Raw genomic sequence first — 22,099 nt, 5'->3', positions numbered from 1 at the left:
TCAGCAGCCATTACTCCAGTCTTCAGTGTTACATGATCCTTCAGAAATTATTATAATACTTCAGGATTCTTTGATGAATAGAACAGCATTTTAAAATCGAAATCTTATCAAATAGGGAGCACACAGGGGGACCAAACCTGAGACTACCCGAAGGAGGTGGACTGAGTTCGGTTGCACTGTGGCTCAATTCGTGTGAATGTGAAAGCAACTCAAACTCGGGTCCGACTTGTTCAGGAAGTAAAATAACATGCGTATGCACATAAACTTGCTCCCTTTCAAAATTTGACTGAAAGGAAAACTAGGGAAGAATGAAATTAATTAAAATTCCATTTTAAAAAATGATGATGTGACCTCTGTCTAAGGTGAAGGAACTATGTTTTTTATCTTCTTTCAATTATTTGTCTTTTTTCTTCAATGTTCTGTGCTTACTAATGTACTTTGTAGTTTTTGATGAGTGTTATAATGGAAGTTAGTGTCATTTTAGAACTAGCCCTTAATCTTTAAAGTGCACGTAGATTAGGCTGAGTGGAAGACTTCGCCTGCATGGCTCAGAGGTGAATTTGTGCGGTCGGGTGACTTTATCTGAGGATGTGGACTTGTAAGGAAGCAGGTCAATGCGCATTCACAGTTCTGCCTGTTTGATCAACTCCCTAAATTACCCTCAGCAGATCATGAATCATGTATAAAAAAATATATATATATACAGTATATCAGGGCCGTAACCACCAGACATTGAGGGGGACAAGTCCCCCCCAATAATTAGAAAAAGCCAAACTGTCCCCCCCAATATTTGCTATTCTTGATGCTGCTCTGCTGCACTTTATTACACACCGCTCTGTTTGTCATTAGGATGACAAAAAGTAAAAGTTACATTTTTAGGCTGCTCTGCCTCAGCGGTCTAATCGAATCGATTAGAGCAACACATTCCTGGAGCCTCAATCAACACTGCGCATTTTGCATATCTCCTTTGTCTGACACACCTATTTCAGGTCTTGGAGTCTCGACTAATTAGCTGATGATCTGAATCAAGTGTGTTTGATTAAGGAGACATGAAAAACATGCAGTGTTGGGGAGGCTCCAGGAATGTGTTTGGGAACCCCTGTATTAGAGAGAGAAAATATCAAGATAGATTCAGATTCATTATAGTGCTGGGCGGTATACCGGTTTCAATTTCGAGAGCGATGTGTATTTTTCAAAAACTGCCATACCGGTGGCTGCTGTATCTATTCAATGGCCATGAAGCGCAATGTAGAGCGTATAGAGAGCGGACTTCTATTAACTGCATACCCTTCTTACACTAATGGAAACAACTTAATAACACAACAATAAATAACTCACAAAACTAACTCTCTTTAATACTGCAAATACCATGTAGAGCCATATGATTTACGCAATGCAGAAAACAGATGAAATCACGGAATCCGGTCACAAAAAGTATACTGTATAAAGCAGAACGTCACAGAATTTGGCAATTTTTGGATGAGTAAATCAAAAATAGGGCTGTAAAATAATTTAGATACCGATACGGACTAGTGTGTCTGTGAATATTAAAGCTAAAAAATACTGCTATTGAAATCTGAAGTCTGTATGAATGAGCGCCGCAGTTTCATCTCTACTACACAACGTTACTGAAGCATGCGTGACGCTCGCGATAATTTCGTTGTCTGCTGTCTCACTCACTATACATGAACTTCATCTGCAGAGCTGCTCTTAGAGTCACTTTATAAACATTTCACCATTTAATTTGTTAAAACCATCGACATTTGTCATATCATATGCACAGGAAGTCAAATGACCCTGTCAAAATAAAAGTTTGGTATAACTTGAAATAACAGAAATAAACTATTGTACAATCGAGTATACTTCAATTAATAGAGATAATAATAATAATAATAATAATAACTGTTTATTAAACCACAAACTCATAGGTCTTCATTGAAATTACAGAAATTGCACAGTAAAAATGTAGCCTACTCATTAATATTATTAATTTAATTATTAAATTAATTTGATTACATCTTAAACTAAATTGTTAGTTTTATGAACTGATTTGATTACATTTTTAAATAAATTTTTATTTGTCCTTACAATGTTTATATAATATATACCCTGTACTCCTGACAGTAAAATATGCCAAAATAAAGGTCGAGTGGAAAAAAAACGTAATATACCGTGAAACCGCCAGAATCTTAAAAAACAAACTGTGATACAGATTTTTGGTCAAACCGCCCAGCACTAATTCATTGTATCGATTGAGAATCAATGTATCATCCCAGCCCTACATATTACAGTAGTTATGGCGTGAACACAGCATAAGCTTGTTGTTTTGGTTCAGGAGGAACTGTAAAAGGTGACTGCTGTTTTGGTTGTGGTGCTTGGTGACTGACGTCTGTCTAACTCTGTATAGCATGAAACGCACTGATGACGTGTGATGTCTGCGCGAGCAGGGAGCACGAGGGTATGGAAATACATATGCTGACGTGCAGGTAGGACATCCTATCATAGCCCTCGGAAGGAGGTCTATGATTGGACGAACATTTTATGGTCCTACGCCTACCACAGATCATATTAATACATATAAATATATATAGACCACTTAACTTAGTGATTGCTAACGGGATGTGAAGAGACTTTCAACCAGCATAACAAAAAATGTTTTTGAAGCAAATCACCTACCCTGCCTTTAATGCAGTACATCAGACTCAGTCTGAGTCTCTTTACTGATTCTCCATCCAATACCTCATTCAGATCTGTGCCACAAAATAGCTTAAAAACAAACCCCAAACCCTGTTCTCCTTTAAATCAGGCAACATTACAAAGAAGACAGCCCAGCTGCACATGAACTCAGTTACAGGGGGCTGTCCTAGACAGGATTGTTTGGGTTACCCCACTGTGACTGTCTGACTCTGGGCTCTGAGTGAACAATATTTGATATCATCAGCCCATGTGGCCCTGGAAATGCTGAACTCTGCTGACATGTGCTGTCTCATATGCTTTGAGCCACACTTAACGGGCGATAAACAAATCAGGACGATTTCATTCACTTGTCCGTCTCCCTAATCAATCCACTGACTCAACAATTAACCTACATAGAAGAGCATGACAGGATTACCAGGTGAATTTTCACACGTACAGCTTTTCTTGTAAATGACAACAAATCTTCTGTGTTTTAGGGCCATTTTTCCCCAAGGATCCATTTCAGCAGTTGAATTGAAGCCACTCTCGCCAGAGTTTCAATGCAGATTACATTCTCAATTACATCTTAACGATTTAAAGCAGTATTCTCATTTACCTCAATTTCACGGACAGTCCCCCCATGCATCGCCAAAACAATGGATCTTTCAGGAGGTGTAAATTTAAGTCTAACTCCATTCTCTTCCATCCATTCATTATGAATAAGACAGGAAGAGAGATTCTTGTAGTGGCCAGGTCTGCTCTTCCTCACTGGTTTACTGCACACTAATAAATAATAGCAGTCCTGTCTTAGGAGAAGCCAGCCAGCTCTGGCAGCAGAGTGTTTCCAATGCTTTAAAAACACCAAACGCATGAAAGGGCACATTAATGCACCATTGTGGATTCAATAAACATCTCAACAGTTTCACTGGAGCATTTTGGTCAGACTGTTGGCTCAAAAGTGAAAGTTAGCTGCAAGCTTGTTGTTATGGTTCCCTTAAGTGTCTGCTAACAATCTGAAACCATTGGTTCAAGAAAGCTTTGTTTTGATGCTATATGTTTTCAGTTATAATGACAAGTGCTTTGGTCATTTTCTAAAGTAATTTTTAGCATTAAAACACTGTAAGTGAATCAGCAGCTGCAACAAAACAGTTCTTTTTTATTATTAATGAGTCACATCATGCATGAGACTTTTATGTTGCTCTTCATTATTGTTTTTCTTTTGACATTGATTGAATGGCATGTTTTTGGATGTACTGTGATTGGGATGGTACAGGTTTAGCTTCAAGCTATGGTATGCTACAAAAGACACACATCTAGCTTGACCATAAAACATTTATAAAGGGACAAATGATTTCTAGGTCAGATGTTTATGTGTGTTTATTTGTGAACACCTTAGGGGCCATTCACTCAGAATGCGTTTCTGTGTTAAAAAATGTGAAATGCTTGGTAGTGGAATGACAAAGAAAGAAAGGTCTAGAGACACGTTTTATACAGTAGTTGAACTTTTAACTTGAGCACTGTTTTTAGAACACCATATCATGCTCAAAACACTGCAAAATACATGGCGTGCGGAATGGTCAAAAACATCCGTCTATTGCATGCTTGCATAGAAAAACAGCCCAGTGGAATGCAAAAATGTATTCTGTGTGACATCCAAAGTATGTAAGGTAGAACACCTAGATCTTGTTTATTGAATCCAAAAGGTTTTAATTATATTTTGCTACGTATACAGGTATTTTAAAGATCTTGAAGTGTCAAAAGGTCATTCGGTTTAACCGTCCAAAGGCCAATACAGCCATTTCATTTGTGATTAAAAGATCTTAAAATGTAATAAATGTATATATAAATATATATTTATTCTGGCATGATTTTATAACATCATATATCAACATAGTGCAAAATGGTATTAAAATTATGTATAGAACTCATTGCTTTGTTATGAGAAAGAATGTCTGAAAAAATTTATTTCATTGATGTCATTCGGAGTAACCAATATAAAGGGACCATTTTGGCTCAAGTCATGCGGTCAGTATCATGTGACAGGATGTGACATCATTCAGACAGCTGCAAAGGACCACAATGTCATGAAGCAAAGTAACTAACTTTCTTTTAACCATTTTTAAAAATTCATGTTTTCACTTGCTCATACGCTTATCTCGAAACATCAGGTCATTCGGTACAACCGCTATAAATCATGGAAAATGTAATATTTTAAAAACTTGTACTAAATATAAAATGTTTGATTGTCCTTTTGTTAGCTAGCTAGCAAGCTAGATATCAGCCTGTTAGCATTGTTTGAAAATATCGTCATTCGGTATAACCAAAATTGTCATTCAGTAAAACCAAAATTTTGGTTAAACCAAATGACTTTTTTGGTGACAAATTTTGTCCATCTTGTAAAAAATGACAAAAGCAGTGTTAATTGATTATAAAAACCACATAATCTCATTGTTAACACTTAATAAAACTTCAAAATTAATTATATCTCCATTGTTTTTTTTGTTTTTTTTTAACTTTTAAAAACCTTATTCGTCAATGACCCAATAAAATGTTTCAAGCTTGATCAATGTGGTGTGTGAGCCACATTCTCTTAGTATGTATTAGCTAACTGTTAATGAGATGCAGCTAATCAAATATTCTAACTGCTAATTAGTGGATTAATCCTCTTATCAAGTGTGACCATACAAGTGGAGGTCATTAAATTTCCTGGCTGGGGAAACAGTTGCGTAATCTCAGGCTTCCTGTGGTAAACATTTAAATCTTGTCATCTCTTGACTGTGAGATCAGTTACATGCTAAATCTAAAATATACATCTGCATTCTAATAAAAAAAAAGTTTTGTTCTTGAAGTAATGAGTAGAACATCTGACAAATGTTTAAAATGATACACACTCACATGAATGTCATATCAGGGTCTTAGAACAGGGGGTTTTATTGTTCTTGATTACAAAGACCCCCAAATATGATGACAGCCTTACAAGGGACCTTTTTTATAAAGACACATTGTTTGAATGAAAATTAAATAATTGCCTTTTATATTGTCATGGTGCTAAAGCGAAATATTTCCCAAAAATATCTGCCAAATATTTACCATGTGTTAAGCTGACCGTGTATCTTTTTTGTTGCTCTTTTAAAATTTTGTTTGTTCATTAAATAGTTTTTAGAAAGCAGGATGAAACCATAAAAATAATAATTCTGTATGTTATCCTTTTTATTTATTTATTTTAATGGACCCCCTTAGCACCCCCTTGTGGCTTCCTTCAGGTCTCCTGAAACCAGTCTGAAAACCCCCTGGCCTAGCCATTTTATTCCACATAGAGTGGGCCACATACTCAGAGGAGACACCATTTTGAGATCACAGATCAAATTCTTGTGCATTAAAATACTGTTTTAAGATTTTTGTTTTTTCGATCATGGGTCATTAAGTCCAAAGACCACTGTCATATTGCCCATCAAAACATAAACAAAAATTACTTATTGAACTTAAATGCTGTAAATATATCATATACTACTTAAGTGTTTAAATGTTTTGATGCAAAATGAGCCAATTTTATTTATTGTGATCAGAACTGAGTATATCTAAGACTTTTTGTATCTTTTAAAAGTCATTGTCATATTAACAAACACGGTATTATCCCAAGAGTACGTTAAATCACTAGACCCCAAATGTTGCACAATTGAAACATATTTGTGCTTTGTTTTCCAGCGTTGGTGATAACTGATGGACCGCAGGATAAGTCTGGCCTTGCGGATGAGGTGGGGAGTGAAGATGACTTGTACAATGAGTTTCGCAGTTCCTCCAACCGATTTGGACACCCAGGAGGAGGAGGAGAGCAGCTGGCCATAAATGAGGTACAACATACAGACTGTGTGTGTGTTACTGTTTGTTTGTGTTCGTTGTTCTGTCTCTTTGTCAATGGCAGGACATTCACTTTCCCAAATTTTACTCATAGAAGCATGTTCATTCCAACCCTTAAATGGCTGGTAAGTTGTGTTTGAAACCCAACAACTTACAGAGTCAAAACAGAACGTGTTTTTGTGTGAAGATAACTTGTTTCAGACAAGCTTTTAAGGCACCAAGGCAAGCTTTCAAGCTTTTCAGGCAAGCTTTCAGACAAGCTTTCAAGGCACATCCTCAATTCAAACACCCACACGATCTTATTCCTAAATGACAACGATTCGGCTATATCTATTAAACCTTTGACAAGTACAATCACAGTGAACATTCAAATCTGACCCAGAGAGAGAAGTTATGAAACAGCTTCACAAACAGTCTTTTCAACCACACAGTATCACTATTTTTGTGTTACAAACATTCAAATTATCGCAAAAGTACTGGAATAAAAGTTTATAGATCGGATATAAACACTGATGTCTATGGTAGCGATCAAAATAGAGTAAATCACCTTTTGAATGTAACATGTCGCTTCAAATAAAGATTGTATCAATGACGTTGTTACACCAGTAGGTGGCGACAAGTCACTGTTAAAAATGTATTTGTCATTGAATCATTCATTCAGGAGATTCATTAAAAAATGCTGACTCATCCAGTAATGAAACAAGTGAAGTCTTTATGAGTGAGTCATTGAATCATTCATTCAAAAAAAAAAAAAAAAAAAAAAAAATCAAATTAACATTAATTAATTACATTTTGTCAGACCCTCTAGTAAATTATATGTTATTTTATTTAGTTGTCTACTCAGAATCGTGGGAGAATCAGGATCTCTATTTGAAACAAAAAAAAATCATGATTCTAAATTTATCCAGAATCGTGCAGCTCTAGTGTTTATACATGTTGAAATTCAGTCACTGTAATTTAATAGTCTACTACCTAATCCGTCCCTCTCCTGAAGCCTGAGACCAGCAGAATGACCTGCTGCCACTTTTTTTCTCCCATCATCTTCAACAGGACTGAGGATGAATTTGTGTGTAGGAAAATGCTGTTATACAAAGAATTTCAGAGAATATGCAGAGTGTCAGAGTTTGATATATGACTGTTCAGTATCATTGTAGAAAGCCACTCAGTAACTCCGTTCAGCATTTTAGTTAGAAGCAGCAGAAAAATCTAATCAACGGCCAGGCCTCTGGGAGCTTGATGTGCACTGAGCTGCATAGAGGCTCTGTGCTGATGCTGTTGTTATTGTTTTTAGCCTTCTGTCCTGGTATAATATCCAGTAAATAAAAAAGAGGCAAAATTAAAGTGTCATTGTTTTACTAAGGAGCTAAGGCAGCCATCACTGTTACTATTGCTCAGATATTTGAGCGTAGTATTAAACTTTAGTGTGTAATTCATCCTGCACTGCAGAATTTTGTGTGAAAAGTTGTGGCCCAATGGTTAGAGAGTGTAGTGACAGATCTTTTCTTCCATATTGTGACATACAGTATTGGTAACTTGAGTTACGTAATCAGATTACTTTTTCAAGTAACTAGTAAAGTAACATGTTACTTTTTCAATTTACAACAAAATATCTAAGTTACTTTTTCAATTAAGTAATGCATGTTACTTTTTCTCGTTTATTGACTGACAGCTCTCCTGTCCCCGTTTTGAGAGAAATAAAGTGCACAGGTGTTGTGTGTACTGTGTAAACATGATGGTTATTGTAGTTCTAGACTAAATGTGAACATGCGTTTACTCCTCTCACTTGCACAAAAACATTCAGTATTCCTCAAAATGAATAAAAACAGTGAAATGCAATCTCGGAATTTTACGCAATCCTGTAATAATTAACTATATTAAATTACACAAATATACTTTATGTATTTAATCTCACTTTATTAACCAATATTCAATGATCTAATTCAACCATACTAATAAGCAAAACTTACTTTATATTAGTTTTAGAAATAAGAGTGTTAAACTTCCTTCTCCTGTATCCTATTCTTCTTTAATCCAGAATGGCAGCACAGCTGAAAGGTTTAGTTGCGTCCCGAATGACGCACTATACACTATGTACTTATGCACTATGTAATCCATGTAGTGTGTGAATTTTATAGTTATTTTGTCATTTACCATCGCCGTCTGATAGCCCCTCCCCCTCCACAACGTAATTAAAGCTGCAACAGTTGAGTGCATGAAGTGTCCAACATTCGACACTTCGTTTTTTCCGTTAATTTAGTGCATCATCCGGGTATTTAAAGTGTACTGTTTCTTTTTGGAATTTTCAGTGTGAACACACTACTTGCACTATTTGTCCTCAAAAAATGTCATAGAATAGTGCATAAGTACACGAATTGGGACGCACCTTTTGTGTGAGCTGCGCCCTCTACTGTACAGGCATAAATATGCATTTCCTTCAGCCTGAGGCTTATTCATGTAAAAGGGCCTTAACATTTGCCAAAAATAGAACTTTTTTGTTGTTGTTGTTGTTGTTGTGAAAAAACAAACAAGCAAACCCAATCCAGGTGAGAAAAAGTAATGCAAAATAAAAAGTAACTAAGTAACGCAATTAGTTACTTTTTTTTAAGGGAGTAACGCAATATTGTAATGCATTACTTTTTAAAAGTAACTTTCCCCAACACTAGTGACATACATTAAAATGTAACATTATTGAAGAAGAAAAAATGTAGAGCGGGAACTTGGTTCTATCCATCGGCTGTTAATTGGATCGGGGCAGATCTGAATGCGAGCTTGCAGTCGATTCTAAGAAAGGGGCAGGATTTACATGGACTAAATGATTAGAAAAGTCCTACATATGCCACCAGAGGGGAAATTTCAGAGGAATATCCAGTTCTGAAATTTTGATTATTTTTTTAGGTAACACTTTATTTTAGGGTCTCTTAACGAGGTGCTTATTATCATGCATATTACTAGAATATTGGCTATTTATTAGTACTTATTAAGCACATATTAATGCCTTATTCTGCATGACCATATTCTACATTCTTAATCCTACCCAAGACCTAAACTTAACAACTACCTTACTAACTATTAATAAGCAGTAAATTAGGAGTTTATTAAGGAAAAAAGTCGTACTAATAGTTTATATGTGTTCCCTATACTAAAGCGTTACCTTTTTTGGTTATTTAATAAGAATACAATGCATGCATGGATGAAATGTTCTCAGTAAGATTATTAAGATGCATTTAGAAATTATATAGAGTGAATTTCCATTTCATGCTGACTTTAAAATAAAAAACAAACAAACAAAAAAATTAGAAATAAGAAAATAAACTTAATTCAATTTTTTTTGTCTTATTTTGTACTTCTAATGAATTTTTTTATTGTTTTAATGATATCTAAGAATAGTTTTACTCGAAAAGACAAAAATACTGATTATTAGCCGTTTGCAGTGCAAGCACCCAGAACATCTTAGCATCCGTATAGCAATACATTAAAAACCATTTACAACACCTCAGCTACTGCATAGCAGCAACCTGCCAACCAACCAACCACAGTGACCTAGCAACAAAAATGTACATAGTCAAGCACAACTCTTTTTTTCTTGTTTTTCTTCTAAAAAAATATAAAAAACGTTCATTTCCAGTGTTGGGGAGAACATTTTGTTTCAGTGTTGGAGAGAGTGAGTGATTGTTTTGCCTGTGTGTGTGTCAGAAAGACACAGCTGCTGATTTAAAAGGAAGTATCGTGCTGTGTGACACTGTGACAGTGGGGATGGGGCTCTGCGGCCGAGAGAGAGAGAGAGAACAGAAGGTTGGTAGAATCAGAGTCCTTCACTAATCCCATTAGCTGTGCACAAATTGATGCACGGGAATGAGACCAGTGGGGATGACTGCGTTAATCCTACCTCGCCGACACCGGCCCGGGTCAGGAAATGAAAGCTCAAGAGGTGTTTGGCACCTCATGCAGCCTTTAATTAATATCTCCAGCAGCATTACCGTCACCGTTGCACTGCCTCGAGAAGACGAGCAGGACGTGCTCGCTTTTACACGGGAAGTGCGGCTGACAGGCGGTCGGCTCGGCCAATAGAGATGCGCCAGGATAGAAAGGATGTATTGTGCTGCATTCTCTCGCATCCCTCCCCCCACCGCCGCCTCCCTCCTGCTGCCGCTAAATCCGGCCTCCGCTACTCTGGTATCCTGGATACGCTTCACAGCACCGCCAGCCGATTGGCTGAGAAGGATAAGAGGAAAAAAATCCGGAGCAAAAACAGAAGTCAATTCAGGGAGATGGATGGATGGTTTTTGCTAGTGCCGCTAAGCACAGATGCAGCAACCATTTCCACCCCTCAGGTTTGCGTTTTGCAAAAGAGACGGTGAAATGAGACGGGACTTCAAGTGCTTTAATCAGGTCCAGGGGAATTGACACAGCCGTGTGTTTAAGCAGAGCAGGAGGACGAGAACGAGGGGGAGGCAGCGAAAGGAGGACAGAAGGAGAAAAACAGACAGAAAAAAGCATAGACGGAGAAGAATACATGGAGGCGGAGAGACTCATCCACCCCTGCTCCTGACATCAGCAGCGCACGGGGAAAGAATCAAGGGGAGCGACGGACGAGGAGGAGGAAGATAGCGCACGCGAGAGAAAGAGAGAAAGAGCGAGAAGAGAACGGAAAGGAAGTGAGCAGGTAACTGTGGACGTGGAGGCTCTTCCCCCTCCCCCTCACGCTTCACAGAGATCACAGAGCGGATCCGGCCGACAAGCCGTGTGCCGTCGAGCGTTCGCACGCAGACCTCTAGGTGAGGGGGCTTCCGGCGCCATGGCTCGCGGAGGCCAGCGAACGGCATCTCGGCAGGGCCTGGCTCACTTCCTGTTGCGCTGCAACCTCAGCCCGGAGGCCCAGAAGGTGGTGGTGTTCGTCATCATGATGTTGCTGGTCATCATCAACGTAGTGCTGATGTTCCTGCTGGCCTTCCAGTAGGGCGCAGCCGCAGTGAGGAGAAAGAGAGAGGGGAGGGGTGGAGAGGAAGACGACGGCGAGGGGGAGGAGGAGGGAAAGTTGGTCCCTCTCGCTCACTCGTGGATGGGTTTTCAGGATGCAGACATCACAGTGAAGGTAACCGGAATGGGTGTGACTGTGTGTGTGAGGTTGTGGCGTTCAGCCAGAAGTAATGTGCTGGGAGGGCACTTTGTTAATTATTTACCAGCCCGTAACCACTCTTGTAGGGGTCAGGCTTTCATTTCAAGTCATCTGAGGGCATCTTTGTAGGCTTTTGTGAGTATGTTTGGGTGTTTATATGTTGTGTAACTATCAGCTTGTGGCTCTATGTGCCTTGAGCACAGTAAACGTTGTGATGGCTCCTTTGTGAGTATGGCCTATGTGAGGCTTTGTTTTATTTGTCCCAGAGGGATCTGCACAATCCATTTGCTGGTGAGCAGGACTCTGCAGAGAAAGAGGTCACACTGGTGAGCTTGACACGGTTATGCTGGGGTTATAGCTCAGTAGAGCAGCATGGCGTCTCAGTGAGGAATAAATATCCAGAAGGAAACAAATTGGAATATCAGCCAATGCACTTGGCACAGTTTGGGTCAGTAAAAATGTTCTGTATTCACTCTGTTAGTGGAAACATTTCAATATTATAACAGCCATGCTAGTTTTACAAACCTTCTTCATTCACGATCAGCATGTTTTCATTACTTTTTGTTATATGTTTGCACAATGTGCTCCAGGGCTTTTTCTGATAGGGTCTTTGAACAAACCAAGAAGCTGTAACTCACAGGCTGTGAAGAGGAGGCACATGGGAAAGTATGTGGGTGTGTCGCTAGGCAACAGGGTACATAGGCACAGCTCTGGTGATGAGAATGCAGGGCTCTGGATTCAGGGGGTGTATGTTCAGCCTTCGAGTCCATCGACGTTGTGAGCACAAAGTGTGGACAGAGAACGAAGTCAGTGTGATTATTACATCAGCGCCGATAGATCACGTTTACCCACACAGTAGAGATGGTTTGATGGAGGCTGTTAAGCTTGCCAGGATTTCACTTAATTTTCGCTCTAGCCAAGCTGCACAGTGTGGTGATATATCATCCCACTTTTTGTTTTCTTTGCCAAACCAATCCTTGCAAGCAAAAAGTGGAAACGTAAAATGACCACTCAGGGAAAAAAGCAGACAGCAGACAGAAAAGGCTTAATTTGGCAAGGCTTCCTCAAATGATACATTGCAGTTTGGTTTTGGTTAAGTGCACAGAATGAAGGGTTGTATATCATTGCATGATAACACACTATGACACTGAGATGCTGGAACAGACAGTGAAATTGATTTTTCTTTTTTTTTCTCTTTCTTTCTTTTTATAGTAAGGCAAAACAATTCACTTTTTCTAAATATCAAGATGTTGGACGTATTGTATGTGTATGTATAGGAGGTGTCAATCAGTAAAAAATCAATCTCGATTAATCACACCTATCTTCATATTGTGTAACGGTAAATATATTTTCACATTAAATCTCCAGATTAATGTGCAATTTTATTTCTGGGGATTTAATGAGTAATTATAGTCATTAAACATTATAGTATATTTAAAAACCATGCCTAAACTGCAAATTATCAGATTTATTTATCATGTATTAAGAACATTAAAATGTTATAACAACTTTTAACAAGAAATTGAAAAGAATCAATAAACACTACATCAATACAAGAAAAAACTATTTAATTTTTTTGCACAAATATATTAAAGTAATGGTCACACTTTAGATTAGGGTCCAATTCTCACTATTAACTACGACTTTTGCCTCAATAAACTCCCAATTACTGCTTATTAATAGTTAGTAAGGTATTTATTAAGATTAGGTATTGGGTAGGATTATGGAATTTAGAATATGGTCATGCAGAATAAGGCATTAATATGTGCTTTATAATTACTAATAAATAGCCAATATCCTAGTAATATGCATGCTAATAAGCAACTAGTTAATAGTGAGAATTGGACCCTAAACTGAAGTGTTACCAAAGTAATAAATAGTAATATGAATTTTAATACATGACAGTTGTCATGCACAAACTCAGTATTAAGTTGTTGAGTTTTGAAATGATGCATAGAAAGATGGAACTGACTGAACTTTCATACATTAATGGCATTTTTGCTAGAATTTAAATTAGAGACTATTAAAAATGTCATTAAAAAGGTAAAATAAAAATTGCAGCATAATTTTATAACACCAGCAAATTCACATCAGATATATATTGTGAATATTCAATATATCGCCCAGTCCTAATGCAAACTGCGTGCTGTTGTACAGTTTGTATTGAACAGAAAAAAACAAACAAGTGCAAGAATTTAAGAGTATGAAACCTTGAGTAGAGGCTGTTGACATTTTCATCCACACACATGTTGAAGATCTCTGTTATATTTCATCATTCAGTTTTGCCTTCATCTTGTGTTTCTCAATAGCTGATCAGTGATGGCAGCGTGTGTGCGGAGGCTCTATGGGACCATGTCACCATGGACGACCAGGAGCTGGGCTTCAAAGCTGGAGACGTCATCGAAGTAGTGGACGCCACAAACAAGGAGTGGTGGTGGGGCCGGGTGTTGGACAGCGAGGGCTGGTTCCCCGCCAGCTTTGTTCGGGTAAAAGAAAGCAGACTTCCCGCTCATAAAAAAAATTTGATTACTGTCACATTATGTCATCACTATTACATTAGGCTACACTGAGGGCTCGTCGATGCACAGCTGTTCTTTTTGCCAAGAGCATTGATAAAAGGAACTGCACTGTGAACATATAGTCACCAGAAAATGCCAGACATTGTGTCATAATTCAACATTGTGCACTAACTATAACCATTGTTACTGGTAGTTACGGGTGAACCAAGATGAGCCCATGGAGGAATACTTAGCCCATCTGGACGGGGCCTCGGAGGGTTGTGGGGCTAGCATGGGGGGCCCCTTAGGGCCCGGCCTGCCCTGCAAGGAGCAGATGAGAGCCAACGTCATCAATGAGATCATGAGCACAGAGAGGGATTACATCAAACACCTGAAGGACATCTGTGAGGTCAGTTTACCACATGGCTCTGATCGATCGCTTCTTACCTCAGTATGTAGATCTTGTTACAAAGCATTACAGTGTCTATAGAGTCACCCAGCACTCTGTTTACATGCTGAGAGAATGACCTGATTCACATCAGAGTAATGAGTAAAGCCATAATCCAGCTATAGCATTGCTATAGCATTAAGCTTTTGACATATTTACTTCCAGGGCTATATAAAACAGTGTCGGAAGAGGACAGACATGTTTACCGAGGAGCAACTGCGCACTATCTTTGGCAACATCGATGAACTCTACCGCTTCCAGAAGAAGTTCCTCAAAGCTTTGGAGAAGAAATTTAACAAAGATCATCCTCACCTTAGCGAGATTGGCTCCTGCTTCTTAGAACACGTAAGCTGACTTCCATGTAGGTGTTGATGTCGGATACAGTTTTTACGTTTGGATTTTTATTCTGTTTTTTTTGCTTCTGTCTCCTTCCAGCAAACAAACTTCCAGATCTACTCTGAGTATTGCAACAACCACCCCAATGCCTGCGTTCAACTCTCCAAACTGATGAAGATCAAGAAGTACGTGTTCTTCTTTGAGGCCTGTCGCCTGCTCCAGAAGATGATTGACATTTCGTTGGATGGATTCCTGCTTACTCCTGTTCAGAAGATTTGCAAGTACCCTTTGCAGCTGGCTGAACTGCTGAAGTACACCAACCCACAGCACAGGTACTTTTTTCAGCATTTTGAAAATATTCAGTAATTGATTTTTGGCTTAGACAATCAAGCGCTTAGAATGCATATATATTAGGGGTGTAACGGTACATGTATTCATCTCGAACCGTGGGGGCGGTTGTCACGGTTCGGTTCATGCAGTTAGACGACGGATACAGTCACGGTCACACACACAGTCACGGGCGATCCACACTCCAATTCAGAAGGGGGCGCACACGTTAAAGCAACACTGTTTGATAACCAGCACAACAGGAAAAAAAGCAGAAGAAGAACAGCGCATTTGTGAAAGACCGCTTGAAAAAACAAAGTCCACTAGGTAGTGCGTATGCGTCAAATGCATCTTTCTGTGCTCACGGACAAAGGAGTATACTTTGAAATTTTTGCGCTGAACTTTGTGCGAAACGGAACGAAACGTGGAAAAATAAGTATAAGAGGGTTGGGCTTAAAGGGTTAGTTTACCCAAAAATGAAAATTATCCCATAATTTACTCACCCTCAAACCTTTCTAGGTGAATCTTCTTTCAGACGAACATAATCAGAGATATGTTTAAAAATACCCTTGCCTCCTCAAAGCTTTAAAGGTTGTGAATGGGGGTCCACATTTTGAAGAGAAAAAAAAATATCCATCCATAATAATCCATAGTAAGAAATCCATAAGTAATCCATACAGCTCTAGTGGGTTAAATAAAGGCCTTCTGAAGTGAAGCGGTGGGTTTTTGTAAGAAAAATATCCATATTTGCAACTTTATTAACTACAATAACTAGCTTTCGGCATACGGCCGTATGTATCGATTTGCGGCGGAAGTGCAACCTCTGACCCGACGCAATGACGAATGCGGAAGTGCAGAGGATAGAGCAAAACAAAACACGGTCACGGATTAGAAGTCTAAAACGAGAAATTTTAAATAGAAATGTCGGAGGATTTTGATGTAAGAGAAGAGGAGCTTGAGTTTGTTGCCCAGCCCTATTTGTTTGAACAGCAAGTGGCATCAATACTCCTACATCCTGCGTCATACATCGCGTCAGAGGATTACTCATTTGGCGCAAGTCGACTTGCGCAGTATGCGTATAGTCGTCCGCCGGAAGCTAGTTATTTGAATTTATAAAGTTTTAGATATGGATATTTGTCTTACAAAAACGCATAGCTTCGCTTCAAAAGGCCCTTTATTTACCCCCTGGAGCCGTATGGATTACTTTTATTATGGATGGATGCATTTTATTTATTTGCTTCAAAATGTGGCCCCCCATTCACAATCATTATAAACCTTGGAGGAGCAAGGACATTTTTAAATATATCTCCGATTGTGTTCGTTTTTTATCAGCCCTGCAAAAAGATATGACATATGCAAGAGTGCATTCTGTTTACTGCTTAGTGCTTAATACACTAAAGGAGGCTGTACTGTACCAACTACCTCAGTAGTGCAAATTACAGTTGAGACTAAATGTCGCTAGGTGGAACAAACTGTAATTTGCACTAATGTAAGTTTAAAAAAACAAACAAACAAACAAAAAAACCTAGCATTGTGTTGCTTTTTCCAGTAACACTTTAGTTTAGGGTCCAATTCTCACTATTAACTAGTTGCTTATTAGCAGGCATATTACTAAGATACTGGCTGTTTATTAGTACTTATAAAGCACATATTAATGCCTTGTTCTGCATGACCATATTCTACATCCCTTAATCCTACCCAGTACCTAAACTTAACAATCTTATTAACTAATAAGCAGCAATTCTGGGTTTATTGAGGTAGAAGTTAAAAGTTAGTTAATAGTGAGAATTGGACCCTAAAACTAAAGTGTGACCATTTTTACAAAATACATACTAACAAGTTCATGATCACTAATGGATGAAGTCAAATTGCTAAATTGGTGTTTCGAATGATTTGATTCACATTTTGCTTATTGGCATTTTATAGCCATACAAAATCTCATATTTTGCTTTTCAGAGATTATAAGGATGTGGAAGCTGCCTTAAACGCAATGAAGAATGTGGCCAGACTGATCAATGAGAGGAAGAGGCGTCTGGAGAATATTGACAAAATTGCTCAGTGGCAGAGCTCCATAGAGGACTGGGAGGTAAATTACAGGAGCATCTTGTGTATAGAGTTCACACACTTATTCACTCCAGATATGTGTGTGGTCTCACAGGCTCTTTCTCCCCTTCATTAGGGTGAAGACATCTTGAGCCGGAGCTCTGATCTTATTTTCTCAGGAGACCTGACCAAGATCTCCCAGCCACAGGCCAAAGGCCAGCAGCGAATGTTCTTCCTCTTTGACCACCAATTGGTTTTCTGTAAAAAGGTCAGTCACTTGCCAGGCCAGTGAGAGCAGAATCACTATTATTTATGGCAGATGGTTTTTATGTGAGTGGCACCAAGCAGTATTAAAGTAGTTACTGTCTTGATTGGCACCCCAGGATCTGCTTCGGAGGGACATCCTGTACTACAAGGGGCGGTTAGACATGGATCAGATGCAAGTGGTGGATGTAGAGGATGGGAAGGATAAGGACTTTAACGTGAGTGTGAAGAATGCCTTGAAATTGTGTTCTCCTGGGGGAGAGGAGGTCCACCTCCTGTGTGCCAAGAAACCCGAGCAGAAGCAGCGCTGGCTGCGAGCCTTTGCAGATGAGCGGGAACAGGTCCAGCATGACCTCGAAACAGGTGAACAGCACTTCTTCTTTCGGTCTGGCTCTTGGAAGTATAAAGAAAAGCATTGATTTTATTGTCCGCGGTCTTTAAATGGATTATTTTCACATTTTATTGCAACTCATAATGCATCACTTGTTCTACATAAACAGAAATAGACTAAATCTGGCCAGTAAGCAACCGCCAAACAGTTAGCAATGCGATTTCATCATATATTTTATTGTTCAGCTTTATATAATGTTTGTTCATGACAAATGTGTCAGTCAGTTCTCCATTATTGATTAAGAATGATAATCTAGAAGTTTATAAATGTTTTTGTTTGTCCTCCAACAGGTTTTACGATCACTGAGGTCCAGAAGAAGCAGGCCATGTTGAATGCATCTAAAAGTCATCCAACAGGGAAGCCCAAAGGTGAATTTTATCTCTGTTATGATTATATGTGGTTTTCAGAGTGAAATCATTCCAGTTTAGCATGTAGTGAATGAATTGTGTCATGTGTGGTCACTGTTCATCTGTTCACAAGCATGTGTTTGATTATGTTTGTGTGTTGTTTCATCATTACCGCACTGCCCTGGAACAGCATTAGCTTTACAGCACCTTTTGGCGCTCAGATCTCCATCACTTCTTCACCCAAAAACTTCCAAGTGCCTACGTTTGTCCGAACCTTCAGGACCTCTGGCTCCCAGGGCCACCTTAACTTCACCTCTCCTCCCTGAAGGCCCTCAGCGTAGGCAGGGGCGGGGGGTTAGGGTGCCTCCTGGGGTCCTGCGCAGGGCAATATCCTGGGTGTCCTCTCAAAGTAGAGAGCCGATCGAGTAGTCCAGGGTAATTCCAGTGTGTTAGTGTGACTTATTCGCTTGTTTAACTGAGGCTGGGTAAAAATATTGATTTTCGGATTAATCATGATCTTCATTTGAATGATATCGATATTGATTCTTAAATTCTCAAGATAAATCTTTTACTCTGTTTCACTGAATCCACGCTACCATAGCTGAATCTGCAAAAAATGTAATTTTACCAGAGTTTGCAGTGCGAATTGAATATAATAAAATAAAAAGACTGTGTTTGATGAAACGAAAACATACTTTAGTGAGTTGTCCACAAGGGGTGCATGCGATAACATGCAGCAACTGGTGTAGTCTGATTAATGAACAAATGACACTTTTGGATCTTTTCAGTAAATCAAAAACATACAGAGTAACCAATGTAGTCTGATTCACTCACTAAAAAGAACCAATTTAATAGAGCCATTTGTTTGTGAATCAGAGTACATTGGTTGCTCTGTATGTTAGTGATTCACTAAAAAGAACTGGTTTAGAAGAGTCATTTGTTTGTGAATCAGACTATACTGATTGCTCTGTATGTTATTGATTCACTAAAAAGAACTGGTTTAGAAGAGTCATTTGTTTGTGAATCAGACTATACTGATTGCTCTGTATGTTATTGATTCACTAAAAAACTGGTTTAAAAGACTCATTTGTTTGTGAATCAGACTATACCGATTGCTCTGTGTTATTGATTCACTAAAAAGAACTGGTTTAAAAGAGTCATTTGTTTGTGAATCAGACTATACTGATTGCTCTGTATGTTTTTGATTCACTAAAAAGAATTTATTAGAGCCATTTGTTAGTGAATCAAACTACATTGGTTGCTCTGTATGTTATTGGTTCACTAAAAACAACTTTTTGGACTACACTGGTTGTGCTCTGTTTTTGATTCACTAAAAATAATTTAATAGAGCCATTTGTTAATCAAAAACAGAGCACAACCAGTGTAGTCCAATTCACAAACAATTGACTCTTTTAAACCAGTTCTTTTTAGTGAATTAATAACATACAGAGTAATCAGCGTAGTCTGATTCACAAAAAAGACTCTGAACCCAGTTCTTTTCAGTGAATCAATAACAAACAGTACAAGTGTAATATAATTCCCAAACAAATTATTCTTTTAAATTGGTTATTTTTAGTGAATCAAAAACATGCTGAGCAAATATTTTGTCTGATTCACAAACAAACGACTCTCTTAAACCAGTTCTTTTTAGTGACTCAAAAACAAACAGCGCAACCATTGTCCAATCCACAAATGACTCTCTTAAACCAATTCATTTTAATGGATCAAAAGCACACAGCACAACCACAAATGACTCTTACGAGCAAATTTTATTTTTATTATTTTATTTTGTTATATTCATAATAAATGCATTTTTAAGTTTTCACAGAGCATTTTTTTCAACAATTCATATGTTAATAATTGGCAATTGAACTGCAGTGTAGGCCATGTTGATATTACATTAATTATTATTTTTGTATTGTAAAAATTTACAGCATTAGCTGAGAGAGAATTGCTTTCACATGAAAGATCAAATCGAATCGGGAAATCTGTATGGATACCCAGCCCTTTATTTACAGTAACTGTTCTAGTTTACATAATTCACAGGCAACCCATCCTTCCCTAATAAGTACACACTAAAACCATTACAGATAACATTCAATAATATCAGCAGTAATACAAGTACCAACCGACGAAAACATGCTCGTCTACTAAACCAACATGTCTACATGTGTGTCCTGTTCTCTAATGACTGACTGAACTCTCTGCGTTTTCTGACCCCGTGTTTTTGTCCTCCTCCCCGCAGCTGTGACCAGGCCCTACTATGACTTCCTGCTGCGTCAGAAGCACCCCACGCTTCCCACCTCCCTGCCCCAGCAGCAGGTCATCATGTTGGCCGAACCCAAACGCAAGACCTCCAATTTCTGGCACAACATCGGACGCTTGACACCGTTCAAAAAATGAGGGACTCGGTACATTCGCGGTTGTGCCTGAACTTGTGTTTTTATCCCAGTGTAACATGTTTATTTTTATTGTCCAATTGCGAAAGCACTTTATGGGTTTGTTACAATCACAGCATCACTCCCAGACGTTGTCGGACATCACGGGAGGGCATTCCTGCTATGTTAATAACGTCGAAAAAAGACGGCTACTACTGCTCAACCGCTCCACTTCCCGACTAATACGACTACTGCTGCAAGTCATCGTACGGACACGCTTCATCAAAAGAGCCCCGCTTGAAGAGAGGACTTCTTTATATGTCGGTTAATTTATTTCCAAGTTTTCAATGTATGCCAGCTATCCACAGTGCCCAACTACTAGCTTTTGTATGTAATTTGATACTTTTGTGTAACCCATGATAATGTTTCAAGTTTCAAAGGGTTCCGCACAAGACGAAAGTAGACCGTGTTGAGATTTATTACTGTATAACTTCCAAGGCTGTCACACGAAGTCCGTCGATATCATGTCAGTCTGTGTATGCAACTATCAACTTCTCCGAACTTTCTCCTCATGAAGCCTCTAAAATGATGCTTAGACGACGTCCCATCAGTACTCACCGTTTCAGATGAGTGTTTCATGTATGTGCTCATTTGATTCTGCTGCCTAATGACTCCTCTGTAACGAACTTCTCTTTGAAGTGCCATTCCAAACGTAACCCAGATGTTGTGATGGGGGGTTGCATGAATTTGCTGTGAAACTCGACATTTTCAACCCAAATAAAATTCTCAATATTCTGTCATTCTGATAGATAATGGTACTATTAAATTAAAGAGTATCTTTGACAGTTGTCAAATATGTACAGTATATGATTATCTTCAACCACAAAACAAAGTATGTTAATAAAAAGCATTTGTAAGTGTTATGAATCTGACATTTGGTTAACGTCAAACTGATTTTATCATTGTTGATGTTGAAATGCTTTCTATTCCAGCTACATGTTTGCGCGATGATTTTCCAGGAGAGCAGTGTTGTTTTAGTATTATTTTAAATTAGCTTTTAATTGTAGTATTTTTCGTTGTTTGTGCTTTTGAAATATTTCCACATGCTCTCACTATTTTTGCAGTTCTGTTTGGTGCCACTACAGTGAAATTGCACTCTTCACCATTACTATGTATGTTAGTAGTCACTAGCTGCAGTGTTTACGTTTTTCTTTACAAAATGAAAATACTGCCACCCAGTGGTCAAGATTCATGCCAGCCTATCAGTTCAATGTTACTATGGTTACACTAGCATCCAATGTGTGCTTTGTCTGTGGCCTTGAAACAAGACAATAATAAGCAATAAGACATAAAAAAGTTACTTTATTTGGTAACACTATTTTACAGTGTCTGTTACATGTAATAACTATAAATTATG

The 22,099-nt window shown here is 38.5% G+C and overlaps 1 protein-coding gene across 8 annotated transcripts in view; it reads left to right on the top strand.

Annotated features, from left to right (window-relative positions):
* arhgef4 (Rho guanine nucleotide exchange factor (GEF) 4) overlaps nt 1-21,614 on the top strand; it is a 92,698-nt gene extending 71,084 nt beyond the window's left edge. For 5 of the 8 annotated variants that reach the window (XM_051911454.1, XM_051911418.1, XM_051911444.1 and 2 more), the window contains 11 exons: nt 6,382-6,527; nt 13,960-14,136; nt 14,363-14,557; nt 14,762-14,941; nt 15,032-15,264; nt 17,216-17,345; nt 17,439-17,570; nt 17,686-17,929; nt 18,248-18,325; nt 18,495-18,739; nt 20,550-20,698. In XM_051911454.1, coding sequence (XP_051767414.1) covers nt 6,382-6,527; nt 13,960-14,136; nt 14,363-14,557; nt 14,762-14,941; nt 15,032-15,264; nt 17,216-17,345; nt 17,439-17,570; nt 17,686-17,929; nt 18,248-18,325; nt 18,495-18,733 — 1,754 coding nt within the window. In that variant the 3' untranslated portion in view covers nt 18,734-18,739; nt 20,550-20,698. Of the gene's footprint in view, nt 1-6,381; nt 6,528-10,604; nt 11,627-13,959; nt 14,137-14,362; nt 14,558-14,761; nt 14,942-15,031; nt 15,265-17,215; nt 17,346-17,438; nt 17,571-17,685; nt 17,930-18,247; nt 18,326-18,494; nt 18,740-20,549 lie in introns of those variants that run through there. The other 3 variants (XM_051911426.1, XM_051911472.1, XM_051911480.1) reach the window with 2 other exon arrangements.
* Nucleotides 21,615-22,099: the final 485 nt, after the last annotated feature.

Source organism: Ctenopharyngodon idella, chromosome 2 (genome assembly GCF_019924925.1).
Source record: "Ctenopharyngodon idella isolate HZGC_01 chromosome 2, HZGC01, whole genome shotgun sequence".
NCBI classification, from domain to species: domain Eukaryota; kingdom Metazoa; phylum Chordata; class Actinopteri; order Cypriniformes; family Xenocyprididae; genus Ctenopharyngodon; species Ctenopharyngodon idella.
This window is presented reverse-complemented; position numbering and strand designations above follow the sequence as displayed.